Raw genomic sequence first — 18,072 nt, forward strand, 5'->3', positions numbered from 1 at the left:
ACGTCGCAAAACCCACTGGTTGATGCATTTTTATAAAACCCTCTTAGGCCTCACTCATCCCTATCTGAGATACCTACTGCAGCCCTCATCCTCCAAATACAACACCCATTCTGCCAGTCACATTATGCTAAAGGTCCCAATGCACACACATCCCTGGGTAACTCCTCTTTTCAGTTCGCTGCAGCTAGTGATTGGAATGAGCTGCAAAAAACACTCAAAGGGGACAGTTTTATGGCCATCTCTTCATTCAAAGGCTCAATCATGGACACTCTTACTGACAGTTGGGACTGCTTCGCGTGATGTATTGTTGTCTCTACCTTCTTGCCCTTTGTGCTTTTGTCTGTGTCCAATATGTTTGTACCATGTTTTGTGCTGCAGCCATGTTGTGTTGCTATCATGTTGTTGTCATGTTGTGTTGCTACCATGCTGTTTTTGGACGTGTTGCTGCCATGCTATGTTGTTGTCTTAGGTCTCTCTTTATGTAGTGTTATTGTGTCTCTCTTGTCGTGATGTGTGTTTTGTCCTATATTTTTATTTTATTTGTTATTGTTAATACCAGCCCCTGACCCTGCATGAGGCTTTTTGCCTTCTGGTAGGCCATCATTTTAAATAAGAATTTGTTCTTCACTGACTTACCTCGTTAAATAAAAAATAAAATAAAAAAGTTATGGAAATATATATTGATCTATTCTGAATTATTATTCGGCTGTATGGATTCATTAACTTTTTTGGAGGCCTTTTTTTGTCAACAATGTGGCCTCATTAACCTGGACAGTGGTCTCGAGTGGAAGGCCTCGAGCAGAGCATGGGGGTTCTCAAGCTGAGAATTTTTTTTTTTTTTTAATGATTGCTAATATTATTATTTTTAAATTCTGCCCAGCTCAGGAGGCCCCTTGATGATGTGAGCCCTGAGGCAATTGCCTCTTTTGGCTACTGGTAAGTCCACCACTGCTTGACAGAGCTTGAAGAATTAAACAAATAATAATTATACAATCCAGGTGTGCAAAGTTCTTACTGACTTACCCTGAAAGACTAATAGCTGTAATCACTGCCAAAGGTGATTCTAACAAGTATTGACTCAGGGGTGTGAATACTTATGTTCATGAGATAAATCTGTATTTCATTTTCAACCAATTTGCAAAAAGCTCTAAAAACACGTTTTCACTTTGTCATTATGGGGTATTGTGTGTAGATGGCTGAGAAAAAAAAATCTTCATGCTTCAATAAAATGTGAAATAAGTCAAAGGGTATGATGAATACTTTCTCATATATATATAGCATAAAGCATTGACTTTAACCTATGGTCATTTGTGCCATATTGTGGTCAAAATAATAAACACTCAAGGAATCGCGCCGTAAACATATTTTGACCGTCATACTCTTAACACCGCGTTTTATGATTTTTTTTTCTCACTTTTTTTATGCCGCGTTCAAAACAACTAGGAACTGGGTACTCGGAAATCAAAATCTCCGACATCGACCTCAGTGCGTTCAAGACAACTGGGAACTCGTAAAAAACGCGCACAACCTGGAAAAATTGTTTTGAACGGTCATCCAACTCGTAATTCCAAGTCTTAAACTCCGACATCTTGCTTGAGCTCCGACTTTCTGACCTGAAGATCACTGACGTCATGATTTGACCTCGTATTTTTCCTTGTTCTCAGTTGTGTTGAACGCACCTTTAGGCTAGAAAAAAATGTGTGACGTCGAAGCCAAGATGGCGGCCCCCCTCTCCACGATGAAATTTTGGAAACCGGGTAAGCGCAATATTGTTAAATTAGACAATGATTGCATGCATTTAGTCGTTTCACGTAAAAAGTGTATTAATTTGTGCATGTGAATTAGTGCGCAAGACAATTATTGCAGATAACCAACGTTTTTTCCCGCCTGCGTTATGTTGTGATCGCTAACGTTACTACTGTGGTTCATTGTCATTGATACTAGCTAGTTATAACTTTAACTAGCTAACGGTAACGTTAGTAACTAGTTACTGCTATCTTGAGGATTGTGAACGTATTTAAGTTTCCCAACATGACAAAAATATACGTTGTCAAGCCACATTGGCTAGGATGTAAAGGGGTGTAGCTAACTAGCTAGCTAGTTACTATCATTCGGTTCCCGCTCGGTTATGCATAAGGAGGTAAGGGGGATTTTGCACGTCCCTTTGCAGTAACAATATATCTATAGCTATATTGGCCTGTCATCATATCAGGCGTTAGTTATGTAAACGTTAGCTGAATCAAAGCTGTCAGCAGCATTTCACTATGCAGAGAAACAGTCTATGGTATTAGGTCATCTTATCAATGTTGTATTTGTTTCATTGCGACGTTGATTATGGTTGATCATGAATTTACGCCGATCTTTGATTATACTACGTCATCATCATCGTCTGTGTCTAAGGTTCGGAGGCCCCCGGGATATCGGAGGAGCGGCATGTCACGACAGAAACGACAGGCTCCCCCATCATTTTCAACCCTCACACCGCACTGTCCATCGAGAAGCAGCGACAGAAACTTCCTGTTTTCAAGGTTGCTCATCAACTCTCATTAGTAAAGTGTTTTTTATTATTTCTACTAAATCATAGGAGCCCTGTTGACATGTCTGCCATGTTGTTTTCAGCACAGAAACAACATCCTCTACTTGGTGGAGAGTTACCAGACAGTGATCATCGTAGGAGAGACAGGATGTGGGAAGACTACACAGATCCCCCAGGTTTGGATAAGCTAATATACAGTAGCCCGGCTTGACAACAACAGAGTTGGCTCAAGCAGCAGTTCATATCTGGCTAGTTCTAACTTAATATGAAGGATTTTGACCATTCTCATGAAGTAGGACAGATTAATATAGAAGTTTGGGTTGGGGAACACTTGACTCATTACTGTGGAGAATACTATGGACACCCCAGTCTTCCACTAGCGAAGCTGAGTATTTTTTCCAGCCAGTAGAACAGCCTCCAGGCAGGACACTGCAGCAGTGGATTGATACCCTTCACGCAGCTTCCTTCTTACGGAGCGGGAGAGTGACCTTGTCCGCTGCTTACTATCCATTTTCTCTTCTATGCAACCAGGGTTCGGAGCAAATCAAGTGGGACTTAATTTCTGCTGAGTAGGCTGTCCTAGACTTTATATTGATGCCCCTAGCTCTCTTTCTCTCTCACACTCCCCCTTGTCCTCTGTCTTTCTCTTGCTCTTCTGCATCCCACTCTTCCCCTATCTCTTACCCCTTCCTTTCTTTCTCCACCTCAGTATTTGCTGGAGGCTGGCTGGGCAGCTGAGGGGAAGGTGATTGGTGTGACACAGCCTCGTAGAGTGGCTGCTATCTCAGTAAGTACTCCTATCTCCCTCACATTCTCCTTAAGCTCTGCTGGCCCTTTGGACCGCTTACTGCCCTGAATATCAAATAGTCCCCTTTTATCATTTTAAGAGTTGCAAAAAATGATATAACTTCATTAAAATAACTGTATTTTGGCACTTTTTTAAGAGACAGTTCTGCCTGACTGAGGTTGTTTCCCCTCTCTTCCTGTTAGGTAGCCAATCGTTTGGCAGAAGAGCGTGGAGCCCTGTTGGGGCATGAGGTGGGCTATACCATTCGCTTTGATGACTGCTCTGACCCTCATGCCACCCGCATTAAGGTACTACACTCAGCCTGCCGCCATGTCCCCTGACACATAGTGGTACCATAAATTAATTTTGTTGGCTGTTTTCCTTATGTGAATTTTCTGTCTCTCTCAGTTCCTGACAGATGGGATGCTGGTGAGAGAGATGATGGCTGATCCTCTACTGAAGAAGTACAGGTGAATAACTTCACTAACAAACTGACCTAGTATTGGCTACGCAATACTAGCCTCAGACTGAAAATCAATGGTGGATTCATAGTCTGGGTTCATCCTGTTTTAACCCCAGGGATCTGTCCATCTTTCCTCCTCAGTGTCCTCATGCTCGACGAGGCCCATGAGAGAACCCTTTACACGGACATAGCCATCGGCCTGCTAAAGAAGGTAGCTTCTGTGCATGTCTCCTTTAATGCTGCAATCCTTCATTGAAACGATAGCAAAGTGTTTACCTGGCCTATGTTCTGGTAAAAAGCTGAGGGATGGGCCTGGAGGAATGAAACCACTCTTCAACTCAAAGCCACAGCTATGGATCAGAGGACTGAGTTATGAGGCTATGCAATGTTATATTGACTGCTATGCTTTATCTTGGCCAGGTCGCAGTTGTAAATGAGAACTTGTTCTCAACTAGCCTACCTGGTTAAATGAAGGTGAAATAAAATGAATAAATATTGGGTTATAACAAGCTTATATTTAGCGTTTCTGATTGGGTACGGCCGTTTGTACTAAGCTCATCGGGCATTTCTAAGTTATGTTCTTCAATAATCAATGGGCGTATGTTTAATTTAGAAGTCAAGAAATGTATGTAGCAACTAAGGATTCACAGCTTTAACAGCTCTATCTACTTAACTGTAATGTATTTCCACTGACCATACATTCAGTTGGGCTAACAATGCATCTGAAATCTATTAAATGAAGCTTTCTCCTCGTTTCATCCTTCTCTAGATTCAGAAGAAGCGCAGAGACCTCCGGCTGATAGTGGCCTCTGCCACTCTGGATGCCAAGGTGATTCTCTGATTCATTAAGATGGACAGATATGCTTCAGTACAGAGAAACAAAGGAACTGGGAGAGATGAGCTGATGTCATGAGAGACCACAGTGCACTGACATCTGAAATGTACTACCAAGATAGTGCAGACAGATGAAGATGCAGTTGGCTCATGACTGCGTCAGTCAGCAAGCCAGATGGGACATCGGACTGTATTTTTTTTGTTGTCTTGTGCAGAAATGGTTTTTATGTTCGCCAGCTCAGCAATTTTTGCTTCATAGGAATTTTTCAGAATTGCTGTAGTAATTCTGTTCCCTGTGTAGCTCAGCCGAATCTCACTTTAGGTACAGTTACATTTCACATTTGAAAATCCAGTTTCTATAAAATATCTATTTTGTCTTAGAAACAAACAACTCCTTTGTTGTGGTCATGCCAGTGACAAGCCTGTTTACCTGGCTACATCTAACCCACTCCTATGTTATCACCTTCGCTGCAGAAATTCCAAGAGTTCTTTAACCTGAATGAGACTGGAGATCCTAACAAGGACACGTGTGGAATTCTGACGGTGGAGGGACGCACCTTCCCTGTTGACGTCTTCTACACTGTCAGGTATTCCATGGAATTCTGGGCGTCTCCTGTCTCCAAACCTGTCACATATGATCACATTCTACAGCCCCACATATTTAATGTTTCACTGGTGTCAGAATTAATCAAGCTCAGGACAGACTGAGTTGAGCATCTCCTCACATTGTCTGCACTCTCTTTCTCTCTGTCCCTAGCCCAGTCATTATACACTGTCTCCCCTATCGCTCTGTCCCCAGCCCAGTCATTATACACTGTCTCCCCTATCGCTCTGTCCCCAGCCCAGTCATTATACACTGTCTCCCCTATCGCTCTGTCCCCAGCCCAGTCATTATACACTGTCTCCCCTATCGCTCTGTCCCCAGCCCAGTCATTATACACTGTCTCCCCTATCGCTCTGTCCCCAGCCCAGTCATTATACACTGTCTCCCCTATCGCTCTGTCCCCAGCCCAGTCATTATACACTGTCTCCCCTATCGCTCTGTCCCCAGCCCAGTCATTATACACTGTCTCCCCTATCGCTCTGTCCCCAGCCCAGTCATTATACACTGTCTCCCCTATCGCTCTGTCCCCAGCCCAGTCATTATACACTGTCTCCCCTATCGCTCTGTCCCCAGCCCAGTCATTATACACTGTCTCCCCTATCGCTCTGTCCCCAGCCCAGTCATTATACACTGTCTCCCCTATCGCTCTGTCCCCAGCCCAGTCATTATACACTGTCTCCCCTATCGCTCTGTCCCCAGCCCAGTCATTATACACTGTCTCCCCTATCGCTCTGTCCCCAGCCCAGTCATTATACACTGTCTCCCCTATCGCTCTGTCCCCAGCCCAGTCATTATACACTGTCTCCCCTATCGCTCTGTCCCCAGCCCAGTCATTATACACTGTCTCCCCTATCGCTCTGTCCCCTGCCCAGTCATTATACACTGTCTCCCCTATCGCTCTGTCCCCAGCCCAGTCATTATACACTGTCTCCCCAGCCCAGTATCGCTCTGTCCCCAGCCCAGTCATTATACACTGTCTCCCCTATCGCTCTGTCCCCAGCCCAGTCATTATACACTGTCTCCCCTATCGCTCTGTCCCCTGCCCAGTCATTATACACTGTCTCCCCTATCGCTCTGTCCCCAGCCCAGTCATTGTACACTGTGTCCCCAGCCCAGTCATTATACACTGTCTCCCCTATCGCTCTGTCCCCAGCCCAGTCATTATACACTGTCTCCCCTATCGCTCTGTCCCCAGCCCAGTTCTTATACGCTGTGTCCCCTATCTCTCTGTCCCCAGCCCAGTCATTATACACTGTCTCCCCTATCGCTCTGTCCCCAGCCAGTTGTTATACACTGTCTCCCCTATCGCTCTGTCCCCAGCCCAGTTGTTATACACTGTCTCCCCTATCGCTCTGTCCCCAGCCCAGTTGTTATACACTGTCTCCCCTATCGCTCTGTCCCCAGCCCAGTTGTTATACACTGTCTCCCCTATCGCTCTGTCCCCAGCCCAGTTGTTATACACTGTCTCCCCTATCGCTCTGTCCCCAGCCCAGTCATTATACGCTGTGTCCCCTATCTCTGTCCCCAGCCCAGTCATTATACGCTGTGTCCCCTATCTCTGTCCCCAGCCCAGTCATTATACGCTGTGTCCCCTATCTCTGTCCCCAGCCCAGTCATTATACGCTGTGTCCCCTATCTCTGTCCCCAGCCCAGTCATTATACGCTGTGTCCCCTATCTCTGTCCCCAGCCCAGTCATTATATGCTGTGTCCCCTATCTCTGTCCCCAGCCCAGTACCAGACTATGTGAAAGCCACAGTGGAGACGGTGCTGAAGATCCATGAGACTGAGGATGATGGAGATGTTCTGGCCTTCCTCACTGGACAGGTGTGTTTCTCTTACGGTTTGATTTTGAACTGGGTACTTGTTGTCATGTGACCTGTGTGTGCCCTGTGTGTGTCCTGTAGGAGGAAGTGGAGAAGGTGGTGTCTCTGCTCCAGGAGCAGGCCAGGGCTCTGGGCCGTCTCGGCATGAAGAAATACCTCAAGGTGCTGCCCATGTACGCAGGCCTGCCCTACACTGACCAGATGAAGGTGTTTGAGAGGACGCCCCCTACTGTCCGCAAGGTGAATTTCAAGTACTCCGTCCCAATGTCCCTACGCAGTGGTCATCAACCCCGATCAATGGAATGTTAAATTAGTTGTTTTGTTACTGGGCTGGCACAAAAGCCTGCACATCTTCTAGTTCTCCAGGACCAGGGTTGGTGAGAGCTGGTGTAGTGGTACTGCATATGATGCATGTATCACTATCAGCGTCCTGAAGAGATGCAGCGTCCAACATAAAGGCTTGTCCTCTTGTCCGGGACGAGTAAAAACAAATAGATTTATTTATTGTCGGACAAGAAGAATATAGATTTTGGTTGTCTAAATGGACGAGAGAGAAAAATCACACACCCCAATATCAAATAATTACTCTGATCAGAGAGGCTAACATTGGAATACAGTTCGTTATGTACATACATTTTTAAAAAGCCTACAGGGACTTCAAAAATATATCACACAGTGGTCTTCACGGATCCAAAAAGTTGGACCTGTTCTGAAATCGACCTGGGTCTTTCCCACCTGGATCCGATATGCATAATTTTAAAAAAATTAGAGAGACCCGTTCCAAACGGACCTAAGGACATCTAGATTCCTTCAATATAGTCCTAGGTGGATCCCAGTCCGTGAACAAAGCATCAGAAAAGCTACTTTATTAACCAGAGCTGATAAAGCACACGAGGAGGGAGAGAGGTACCACTAGCAGACGGGGGAGGGGGCATACTGTGAGGGAGGAGGGGGAGGAGAGACGGCAACCAACCAAGCCGACTCGCGCTATAATAGACTAAGGGCTGCCAAAGCTAGGTTATTTATCATCAAATATGATTGCATAGTACCTGTCTTAGACTGCATCGAACCAGGAGAAGCTAGTTAAGCTAGCTAGCTAGGCTAACTGATGCTGCAGTTCATACACTTTCTCATTTTAGTTACAAATAACACTTTCTCATTTTAGTTACAAATAACTCCATTCAGAACATTAAGTAGCAGCCTGCCTACCTGTTTGCTCTTGGTCGTTGTAGCCTATCCTTCTCCTTTTTACACCGTTTTAATTCCGTCTTTTACTGATTAGATATCTCCTAACTTTTGCCACACACTGAGCGATGCTCTATGACTGTAGCCTATTGATGCTTTGATGACTTATGATTGACCAAGAAAAAGTGCTGCTCTTGTGAAAAGCAAGAGCAGCAGCATAAATAATAATTTTTTAATCCGTTATTTTACCAGGTACGTTGACTGAGAACACGCTCTCATTTACAACAACAACCTGGGGAATAGTTACAGGGGAGACGGATGAAGGAACCAATTGTAAACTGGGGATTATTAGGTGACCAGATTGGGAATTTAGCCAGGACACCGGGGTTAACATCCCTACTCTTACAATAAGTGCCATGGGATCTTTAATGACCCCAGAGAGTCAGGACACCTGCTTAACGTCCCATCCAAAAGACGGCACCTGACACAGGGCAGTGTCCCCAATCACTGCCCTGGGGCATTGGGATATTTTTTAGACCTGAGGAAAGAGTGCCTCCTACTGGCCCTCCAACACCACTTCCAGAAGCATCTGGGCTCCCATCCAGGGACTGACCAGGACCAACCCTGCTTAGCTTCAGAAGCAAGCCAGCAGTGGTATGCAGGGTGGTATGCTGCTGGCATAAAATGTATTTCTCTACTGCAGCAGTCGTGTTTGGATCTGTATGTGCTGAAGCGCGTAAAAATTCTGTCCTCAAGTTACAACACTCGCTACGAGTTCCTAACTGCCTCTGGAAGCAACGTCAGCACAATAACTGTTCGTTGGGAGCTTCATGAATTGGGTTGACATGGCCGAGCAGCCGCAGCAAGCCTAAAATCACCATGCGCAATGCCAAGCTTCGGGCTGGAGAGGTGTAAAACTCGCCGCCATTGGACTCTGGAGCAGTGGAAACCTGTTCTTTGAAGTGATGAATCACACTTTGCCATCTGGCAGTCCGACAGACAAATCTGCGTTTATCGGATGCCAGGGGAAAGCTACCTGCCCGAACGCATAGTGCCAACTGTGAAGTTTTGTGGAGGAGGAATAATGATCTGGGGCTGTTTTTTATGGTTCCGGGAAGGAAAATCCTTTACGCTACAGCATACAATAACATTCTAGATGATTCTGTACTTCCATCTTTGTGGCAACAGTTTGGGGGAGGCCCTTTCCTGTTTTAGCATGACAATGCCCCCGTCTATAAAGTGAGGTCCATTCAGAAATGGTTTGTCAAGATGGGTGTGGAAGAACTTGACTGGCCTGCACAGAGCCCTGATCTCAACCCCGTCGAACACCTTTGGGATGAATTGGAACGCAGACTGCGAGTCAAGCCTAATCACCCAACATCAGTGCCCGACCTCACTAATGCTCTTGTGGCTGAATGGAAGCAAGTCCCTGCAGCAATGTTCCAACATCTAGTGGGAAGTCTTCCCAGAAGAGGAGAGGCTGTTATAGCAGCGAAGGGGGGACCAACTCCATATTAATGCCCATAATTTTGGAATGTGTCCACATACTTCTGGTCATGTAGTGTATTTTATAATGCTTAATATGACATTGAAACCAGCATTTTTCTCATGTTCTATTCATATTAGTAAAGCATGCTAGTTGATGATAATCCTAGTCATATTAGTAAACCATGCTAGTTGATGATAATCCTAGTCATATTAGTAAACCATGCTAGTTGATGATAATCCTAGTCATATTAGTAAACCATGCTAGTTGATGATAATCCTAGTCATATTAGTAAACCATGCTAGTTGATGATAATCCTAGTCATATTAGTAAACCATGCTAGTTGATGATAATCCTAGTCATATTAGTAAACCATGCTAGTTGATGATAATCCTAGTCATATTAGTAAACCATGCTAGTTGATGATAATCCTAGTCATATTAGTAAACCATGCTAGTTGATGATAATCCTAGTCATATTAGTAAACCATGCTAGTTGATGATAATCCTAGTCATATTAGTAAACCATGCTAGTTGATGATAATCCTAGTCATATTAGTAAACCATGCTAGTTGATGATAATCCTAGTCATATTAGTAAACCATGCTAGTTGATGATAATCCTAGTCATATTAGTAAACCATGCTAGTTGATGATAATCCTAGTCATATTAGTAAACCATGCTAGTTGATGATAATCCTAGTCATATTAGTAAACCATGCTAGTTGATGATAATCCTAGTCATATTAGTAAACCATGCTAGTTGATGATAATCCTAGTCATATTAGTAAACCATGCTAGTTGATGCATCATTAGATTTCCCCTTAATTTCTGATGGATATTTTAATATGTGGGTTTTTGAGAACGGTGTTTTCCTGCCAATTGCATTTTTTAAACATTTGCAGCAGGGTTCGCCAACTGTTGACCCGCGGGCTGGTGTTGGAGACCCCTTTCCAGGGGTGGGGGTAACGTGATGGGTGACATTTTAACATTTGGACAAGTAAAAAATCTTTCCTAATTATCTGAAGGACAAGTGGCAAAAAAAAGTTTCAAGTCCTCAGATGGCAAAGAATGCTTTTATACCTCCGCTTGGACATAGGACAACCATGGGTATACGCTAAGCTTCCTTAAGAGTACACGTTTTGCCACAGGATGAAATGATCTGAGTGGCTGAAGCATGTGCTTTATAAAAGCCCTGTATTGGATATACAGGAGTGGGTGGTCTATGTTAAAGCGCTCTCTCTGGTTCTCTAAGGTGGTGGTGGCCACTAACATAGCAGAGACGTCCATCACCATCAACGGCATGGTGTTTGTGATCGACTGTGCGTTTGTCAAGCTGCGGGCGTACAACCCGTGCACTGCCATCGAGTCGCTGGTGGTGACGCCCATTTCCAAGGCCTCAGCCAGTCAGAGGGCAGGACGAGGGGGACGCAACCGAGCCGGGAAGTGCTTCAGACTATACACAGGTGTGTATGTGTGAGGGAGGGGGTGGGGTCTCTGTGTGTGTTATCGGAAAAGGCCATCGGTGAGGGGGAGAAAGTGTCAAGAAAGCTCTAAGCTTGCTCAGATCAGCCCTTTACTGTTGTGTGTGTTCTGACCTGTCTGTGTGCTCCAGAGGAGGATTTTGAGAAGTTGCCTGCGTCCACGGTTCCTGAGATGCAGCGTACCAACCTGGCCCCTGTCATCCTGCAGCTCAAAGCTCTGGGCATAGACAACGTGCTGCGATTCAGCTTTCTCTCTGTGAGTCCATCCAATACAATGTGTGTATTTTGTTTTGAGTACGCACTGTAATCTTGGGTTTACTCGGATCTAAACATTTTCTGAATTTGGTCAGATGCTTGAGTAGTCGGTACACAAGATTAAGAGCACTGTGAAAGGCTCACAATTCTGAAAGATGGTGAATTGACTCAAAGAGCACCAAGACTGGTTGTCAACAAATGATTAACTTTGATAGCCTGTGTATTACACTAACTTTATAATTGTTCCCACTTTAGCCTCCTCCAGCCCAGTCCATGGTCCAAGCCCTGGAGCTGCTCTACGCCCTGGGGGGTCTGGACCAGTATGGTCGTCTGACTGACCCTATGGGCGTGCGTATGGCAGAGTTCCCCCTCAGCCCCATGTTTGCCAAGATGCTGCTGGAGTCAGGAAACTTTGGCTGTTCCAAGGAGATCGTTACCATAGCAGCCATGATGCAGATCCAAAACATCTTCATGGTGCCAGCCAATCAGAAGAAACCAGCAGTGAGTGTTGCAGATGTCATGTTGAATGCCCAGTCTAAAACGTTCTGTTGTGCAGATCTGTATGTCTGTCTCTGTGCTTCGAGAAGCACGGCATCTACCATCCTAATCACCTCTCGTCTCCCCCTCTGTCTGCATGTTTCTCTCTCTGTTCCCATCCTCCTCCCTCCTCCATAGGCGCGGGAGCATCGCAAGTTTGCTGTGGCGGAAGGAGATCATCTCACCATGCTCAATGTCTACGAAGCCTTCATCAAGGTGGGCACTGCCACTGTATGGGCTACTGCTAGGAATGAAGCCTTCCTTTTAGCAGCGATCAACCTGAATCTTTTTATATGAACATGGTCCATGAACAGCAAAGTGCTGAATGATAATTTTAGATTGATATCTTTTCAGGACTTGGTGCTAAATATCAGCTTTACTAAGCATTTGCATTCCTGAATTCTATACTAAACAAAAATATAAATGCAGCATGCAACAATTTCAAAAATTATACATAAGGAATAATAAATACATAAGGAAATCATTTTAAATAAATTCACTAGGTCCTAATCTATGGATTTCACATGACTGGGAATACAGTTACGCATACAGATACCTTAAAACAAGGTAGGGGTGTGGATCAGAAATCTGTTGAGACCACCATTTGCCTCGTGCAGCGCGACATATCTCCTTTGCATAGAGTTTTCAAAAACGATGTTGGAGGTAGCTTATGGTAGAGAAATTAACATTCAGCTCTCTGGTATCAGCTCTGGTGGACATTCCTGCAGTCAGCACGCCAATTGCACGCTTTCTCAACTTGAGACATCTGTGGCATTTTGTTCTGTGACAAAACTGCACATTTTAGAGTGGCCTTTTAGTATCCCCAGCACAAGGCGCACCTGTGTAATGATCATGTTTAATCAGCTTCTTGATATGCCATACCTGTCAGGTGGATGGATTTTCCTAGCAAAGGAGAAATGCTCACTAACAGGGATGTAAACATTTGTGGACAAAATTTGAGAGAAATAAGCTTTTTGTGTGTATGGAACATTTTCTGGGATTTCAGCTCATGAAACATGGGACCAACACTTTACATGTTGTGTTTATATTTTTGTTCATTGTAAGCACCCTTGTTATTTTCCAGAGGGAATAAAACCTAAATGGTTTTAACCTAAAACTGGTTTGTCTCTACCCCTTCCCCCACCTCGTCCATCTAGCACCAGAAGAGCTCTCAGTGGTGTCAGGAACACTTCCTCAACTACAAGGGTCTGCAGCGAGCCATGACTGTACGAGAACAGCTCAGGCGACTCATGAATAAATTCAAGGTGCCACGCACCTCCAGCGAAGGTGTGTGTACCCCACATTTCTGTCCTGTTTGTATCCTTTATGTGCACCTCTTTACAGTGAATTGGGTTTTTGTCTTGTCCAGGTGACCCGGACGTGATCCTGAGATGCATTGTGTCTGGGTTTTTTGCCAACGCTGCCCGCATGCACCACTCAGGATCCTACAGGTGACTACCAACTACCTGAACCACTATTGTCTGTTGCTCATTGCTTTTGCCTTGACTAAGTTCAATGTCTCCACAGTTAATTCATCCCTTCCTCACACCTTCTGTTTCCCAGGACTCTACGGGATGACAGAGAGCTTCACATCCATCCAAACTCCGTGCTGTTTGGAGAAAAGCCTACGAAGTGGTGAGGATTTGGCTTTTACATTGGTCCAAGGGTTCTCAAACCTCTCCCCGGGGACCCCAGAGGTTTCACTATGTTGTTGTAGCCCTAAACTAGCTCAGCTGATTCATCAAGGGCATAATGAATAGTTGACTGAATCAGGTGTTCGAGCTCTGGAATAGATCAAATATGTCTGGGTCTCAGAGGAGAGGAATGAATCTCCTAGATATATGCGTCTAACACTGCCTTGTCCTCCCCCAGGGTTGTCTTCAATGAAGTCGTGCAGACCTCTAAGTACTACATGCGTGATGTCACAGCTGTCGAGTCCTCCTGGTTGGTCGAGCTTGCTCCCCACTTTTACAAGCAGGCTAAGGTAGGAGAAAAACACTGTCTTTCTAATACTCTACTCTTTTTGTTCTCGCCTGTTTGTTCTGAGGAAAGTAAAAAATAAATAAAAGCACACCCATAACCCATATTAGGGCTATGTATGTACACTACATGACCAAAAGTATGTGGACACCTGCTTGTTGAACATCTCATTCTAAAATCATGGGCATTAATATGGGGTTGGTCCCCCCCCCCTTTGCTAATATAACAACCTCCACTCTTCTGGGAAGGCATTCCACTAGATGTTGGAACATTACTGCAGGGACTTGCTTCCGTTCAGCCACAAGAGCATTAGTAAGGTCGGGCACTGATGTTGGGTGATTAGGCCTGACTCGTAGTCTGCGTTCCAATTCATCCTAAAGGTGTTCGATGGGGTTGAGGTCAGGGAAGTCAAGTTCTTCCACACCGTTCTCAACAAACCATTTCTGAATGGACATTGCTTTGTGCATGGGGGCATTGTCATGCTGAAACAGGAAAGGGCCTCCCCCAAACTGTTGCCACAAAGATGGAAGTACAGAATCATCTAGAATGCCATTGTATGCTGTAGCGTAAAGGATTTTCCTTCAATGGAACTAAGGGGTCTAGCCCGAACCATGAAACAGCCCCAGACCATTATTCCTCCTCCATCATCTGTCAGTTGGCACTATACATTCGGGCAGGTAGTGTTTTTTTTTTTTTCCCTGGCAACCCAGATTTCGGTCTGCCAGATGGTGAAGCGTGATTCATCACTCCAGAGGACGCGTTTCCACTGCTCCAGAGTCCAATGGCAGTGAGCTTTACACCTCTCCAGCCAATGCTTGGCAATGTGCATAGTGATCTTAGGCTTGTGTGCGGCTGCTCGGCCATGTCAACCCATTACAGGAAGCTCCTGACGAACAGTTATTGTGCTGACGTTGCTTCCAGAGGCAGTTTGGAACTACCACTTTGCGGCTGAGCCACTTTTGCTTCTAGACGTTTCCACTTCACAATAACAGCACGTACAGTCGACCAGGGCAGACATTTGACAAACTGACTTGTTGGAAAGGTGGCATCCTATGACAGAGCCACGTTAAAAGTCACTGAGCTCTTCAGTAATGCCATTCTACTGCCAATGTTTGTCTATGGTGATTGCATGGCGTTGTGCTCAATTTGATACACCTGTCAGCAATGGGTTGGGCTGAAATAGCTGAATCCACAAATTTCACGGGGTGTCCACCTACTTTTGTGTATATATAGTGTATACATGCGTGCAACTGTCCGTAGGACCTTGTTTTGGATCTAATCGTGTCTTATGCATGTAGAACAGTCTTGATGTTCTGTGTGGACTCCAGGAAGAGTATCTGCTGCTTCAGGAACATCTAATGTGGATCCTAATAAAACACTACCATATATGTTTATCTTAGTCTTTCTCTGATTCACTTTATATCCCTCTTGTTCTCTCTCTTGTCTGTATCTCCTTCTCCCCATCTGTTAGCATGGGTCACTAACCAGCAAGAGATCCAGGGTCCTCTGAGCTGGTTCCTGTCCGCGCCTCTCATAACTCTGTCCACTACATCCTGGTTCCAACCCCTCACCCAGAGAGGACCAGCGTTAGGGGAACAGAGTCATGGGAAGCAGGGTACTGGGTTAGACCCGAAGAGGAGAAAGGAGAACACCCCTCCTAAACCTACACTGTGCCCCCCCATCCCCATTCTGATACCCTCTTCCCCTTTATCACCCTGTACAAATCTGTATTATATATTTATTTCCCATTCCACATGGCAGTCACTAGAGGGTCATTCTGAAAGGGACAGAACAAATGAGCATGTAAATGGGCTGTTTGTTCTGAGTTTACTGAAGGGTTAGTGGACCCCCCCATCTGCGTTTTGGCTTAGATCAAATGTAGGATCTGTTCTTATCAGTTTAATGTCTGATAGTTATAATATGGTTGGAGAGCTCCATAGTTCTGTCCTTTCCAGCATGGCCAGCTAGACCAGGTCCCATCCACACCTGTACATATAGAGACAGAGCAGGCTCAGGTCCAGGGAATGGCGGTACCATGCCTGGTCCTTGGTTTCATGGTTATTTTTTTATGGCTTTGGGCTCAATTCAATCGAACCCTGTAGTATTTACGCAGTAGCTCTTTTTCGCCATGGTCAAATAAAATCCCTACCAACACCAGCTAGACTCCACAGGTAGATGCTTCCAGTTTAAGATAATCTGTGTGTGTGTATATGTGCAGTAATTTGTAAAACCAAGATGCTGTGTAAACATTGCTATGGGGGGGTTTGATTTGAATCGTGGCATGGCGAGGTAAATAAATGAAGACTGAGTGTGAGGATGTGAAAAGTTTTTAATTTTTTTTTAATTAATTTTTTTTGGTGGTGGGGGGGGGGTGCAAAAAATGTGTATCTTATTTTGTAATAATTTGCTCCTCCCCTAGACTGGGTGCTCGTCTCATCCTACTGTAGCTGTCAGTACCAAGGCTAGCGGTCTACTTTTTCCAATACTTGTCTCTCTTGAACAGGAATCCCCAACTCCACTCCTGGAGAGATACGGGAAAAGCAGGGTTTTGTTCCAACCCAGCCTCAACACAATCGATCAACTACTCATGGTCTTCAATCTGGATCACGTTTAGCTAAATCACATGTGTTCGGGCTGGAACAAAAGCCAGCACACCTAATGGCTCTCCAGGACCAGAGTTGGAGAACCCTGCAATCTTCAATCATAAGTGTTTTGACTCAGTGGCACAGATCTATAAGCTTGTGCCACAGATGGAAAATCCATTTAGGATTTGATGTGTGGACCCAGAATGTAGCGTTCTGGGTTATTACTGTGAAAAAGACCTCTTTGCTTTTAGACAGCGTCTCTACAACTCTTTACTACTGTCTATCTCAAACATAGTGGCCTTTTCAACCGTTCTGTGCCAAATGATCTAACCATATTTCACATTTCATTTTGGTATGAAATGTGCAAATAACCCATCAAGCATTTTAAGTGCAAAAGAAGCAATCAAAACTGAAAAATGTAAGTGCCATTTTTCCATACGAATAAGTGCATTCAGAGATGCATATGAAGCCTAAAAAAAATGTAAGCATTTTATATTTTTGAGCCATTTCTCTTTGGCCCACCACTGTTTCCCTATATCGCCATTGGTTGTGGTTTGCATAAATCAGTTGTTCTTTTGTACACCGTTGTCAGTGTCAAGACCAGTAATGTTCAACAGAAAGGAAGGCACACATGTTTATGGGTCATTGCTATCTTGGTTCCTTTGGATGTCCCTACCCATAACCTTAACATTTTACATTTTAACTTCAATGGGGGGGGGGGGCGTCCGAAGGATACCAGATAGCATGGCCCATTTTAAGTACGTTTCACCCCATATATTACAACAAACACTGCTCCTGTCTTGATTGGCTCTTCCTTATTTTCTTTGTTTTTCTCTAGGATTGCTATTATTATTGGGTAAAACAAAATGGCCCCCAAAAGCTTTAGAGTAAGAAAACAAACAAGACCATAGGACCTGCTTTCATTTCATTAAGGTTGCTGTCCTTACTTTGACTTAAGTCTGCATGATTTTAACTTTCAATTCCTTGTCCTTTCTAGATACAATATAACTGCCTCTGAACTCTGGAAAACTAACATACCATAGATGATCCAATGCAATCTGAATAGTAGAATGACTACAAGTGAAATACTCTTGCATGTTAAATGGTAGTCTATTAAGGACACTGCTAAGATCACAATGTAGATTTGCACAAATGTAGTTGACTGTGAGATGACTGATGTTCCTCTGCTGAGGATCTTGATGCGTCTGTCACAAAGCCACAGTGTAATCTGTAGTCTGTAGTTGCCCAGCTCTGATAAGCAGCTGTATCCTTCCACATCTTGAAATAAAGCCGTATGGTCATGGGCTCAACTATGCCTGTCTGTGTCTGTTAAATGGTTTCAACTTAAGCAATAAGGCCTGAGTTGGTGTGGTATATGGCCAATATACCACGTGCTTAGAACAGCCCTTAGCCGACGCAACACGGAGTGCTAGGACACAGCCCTTAGCCGTGGTGTATATTGGCCATATATTACAAACTCCTGAGGTGCTTATTGCTATTATAAACTGTTTACC

The 18,072-nt window shown here is 44.5% G+C and overlaps 1 protein-coding gene and 1 pseudogene across 1 annotated transcript; both read left to right on the forward strand.

Moving 5' to 3' along the window:
• Positions 1–1,606: 1,606 nt before the first annotated feature.
• dhx35 (DEAH-box helicase 35) lies at positions 1,607–17,868 on the forward strand. Its single transcript, XM_035756483.2, has 20 exons — positions 1,607–1,757; positions 2,401–2,528; positions 2,620–2,712; positions 3,246–3,323; positions 3,527–3,631; positions 3,732–3,793; positions 3,928–3,997; positions 4,556–4,615; positions 5,095–5,207; positions 6,953–7,049; positions 7,130–7,288; positions 10,973–11,183; positions 11,333–11,457; positions 11,712–11,957; positions 12,132–12,209; positions 13,151–13,280; positions 13,363–13,444; positions 13,557–13,628; positions 13,866–13,977; positions 15,445–17,868. Exons 1-20 carry the CDS (start codon positions 1,697–1,699, stop codon positions 15,481–15,483), a joined length of 2,121 nt encoding a protein of 706 aa, XP_035612376.1. The 5' UTR covers positions 1,607–1,696; the 3' UTR covers positions 15,484–17,868.
• Positions 15,822–15,925, forward strand: LOC127912628 (uncharacterized; annotated as a pseudogene).
• Positions 17,869–18,072: the final 204 nt, after the last annotated feature.

This window comes from Oncorhynchus keta, chromosome 27 (genome assembly GCF_023373465.1).
Source record: "Oncorhynchus keta strain PuntledgeMale-10-30-2019 chromosome 27, Oket_V2, whole genome shotgun sequence".
Classification (NCBI taxonomy): Eukaryota; Metazoa; Chordata; class Actinopteri; order Salmoniformes; family Salmonidae; genus Oncorhynchus; species Oncorhynchus keta.

Bases quoted from the DNA above. Each gene is read 5' to 3' on its own strand.
- dhx35 (XM_035756483.2), top strand. From the start codon at position 1,697: ATGTGTGACGTCGAAGCCAAGATGGCGGCCCCCCTCTCCACGATGAAA. The intron at 1,758-2,400 runs GTAAGCGCAATA...TCTGTGTCTAAG, and splicing joins GATGAAATTTTGGAAACCGG to GTTCGGAGGCCCCCGGGATA. The intron at 2,529-2,619 runs GTTGCTCATCAA...TGTTGTTTTCAG, and splicing joins AGAAACTTCCTGTTTTCAAG to CACAGAAACAACATCCTCTA.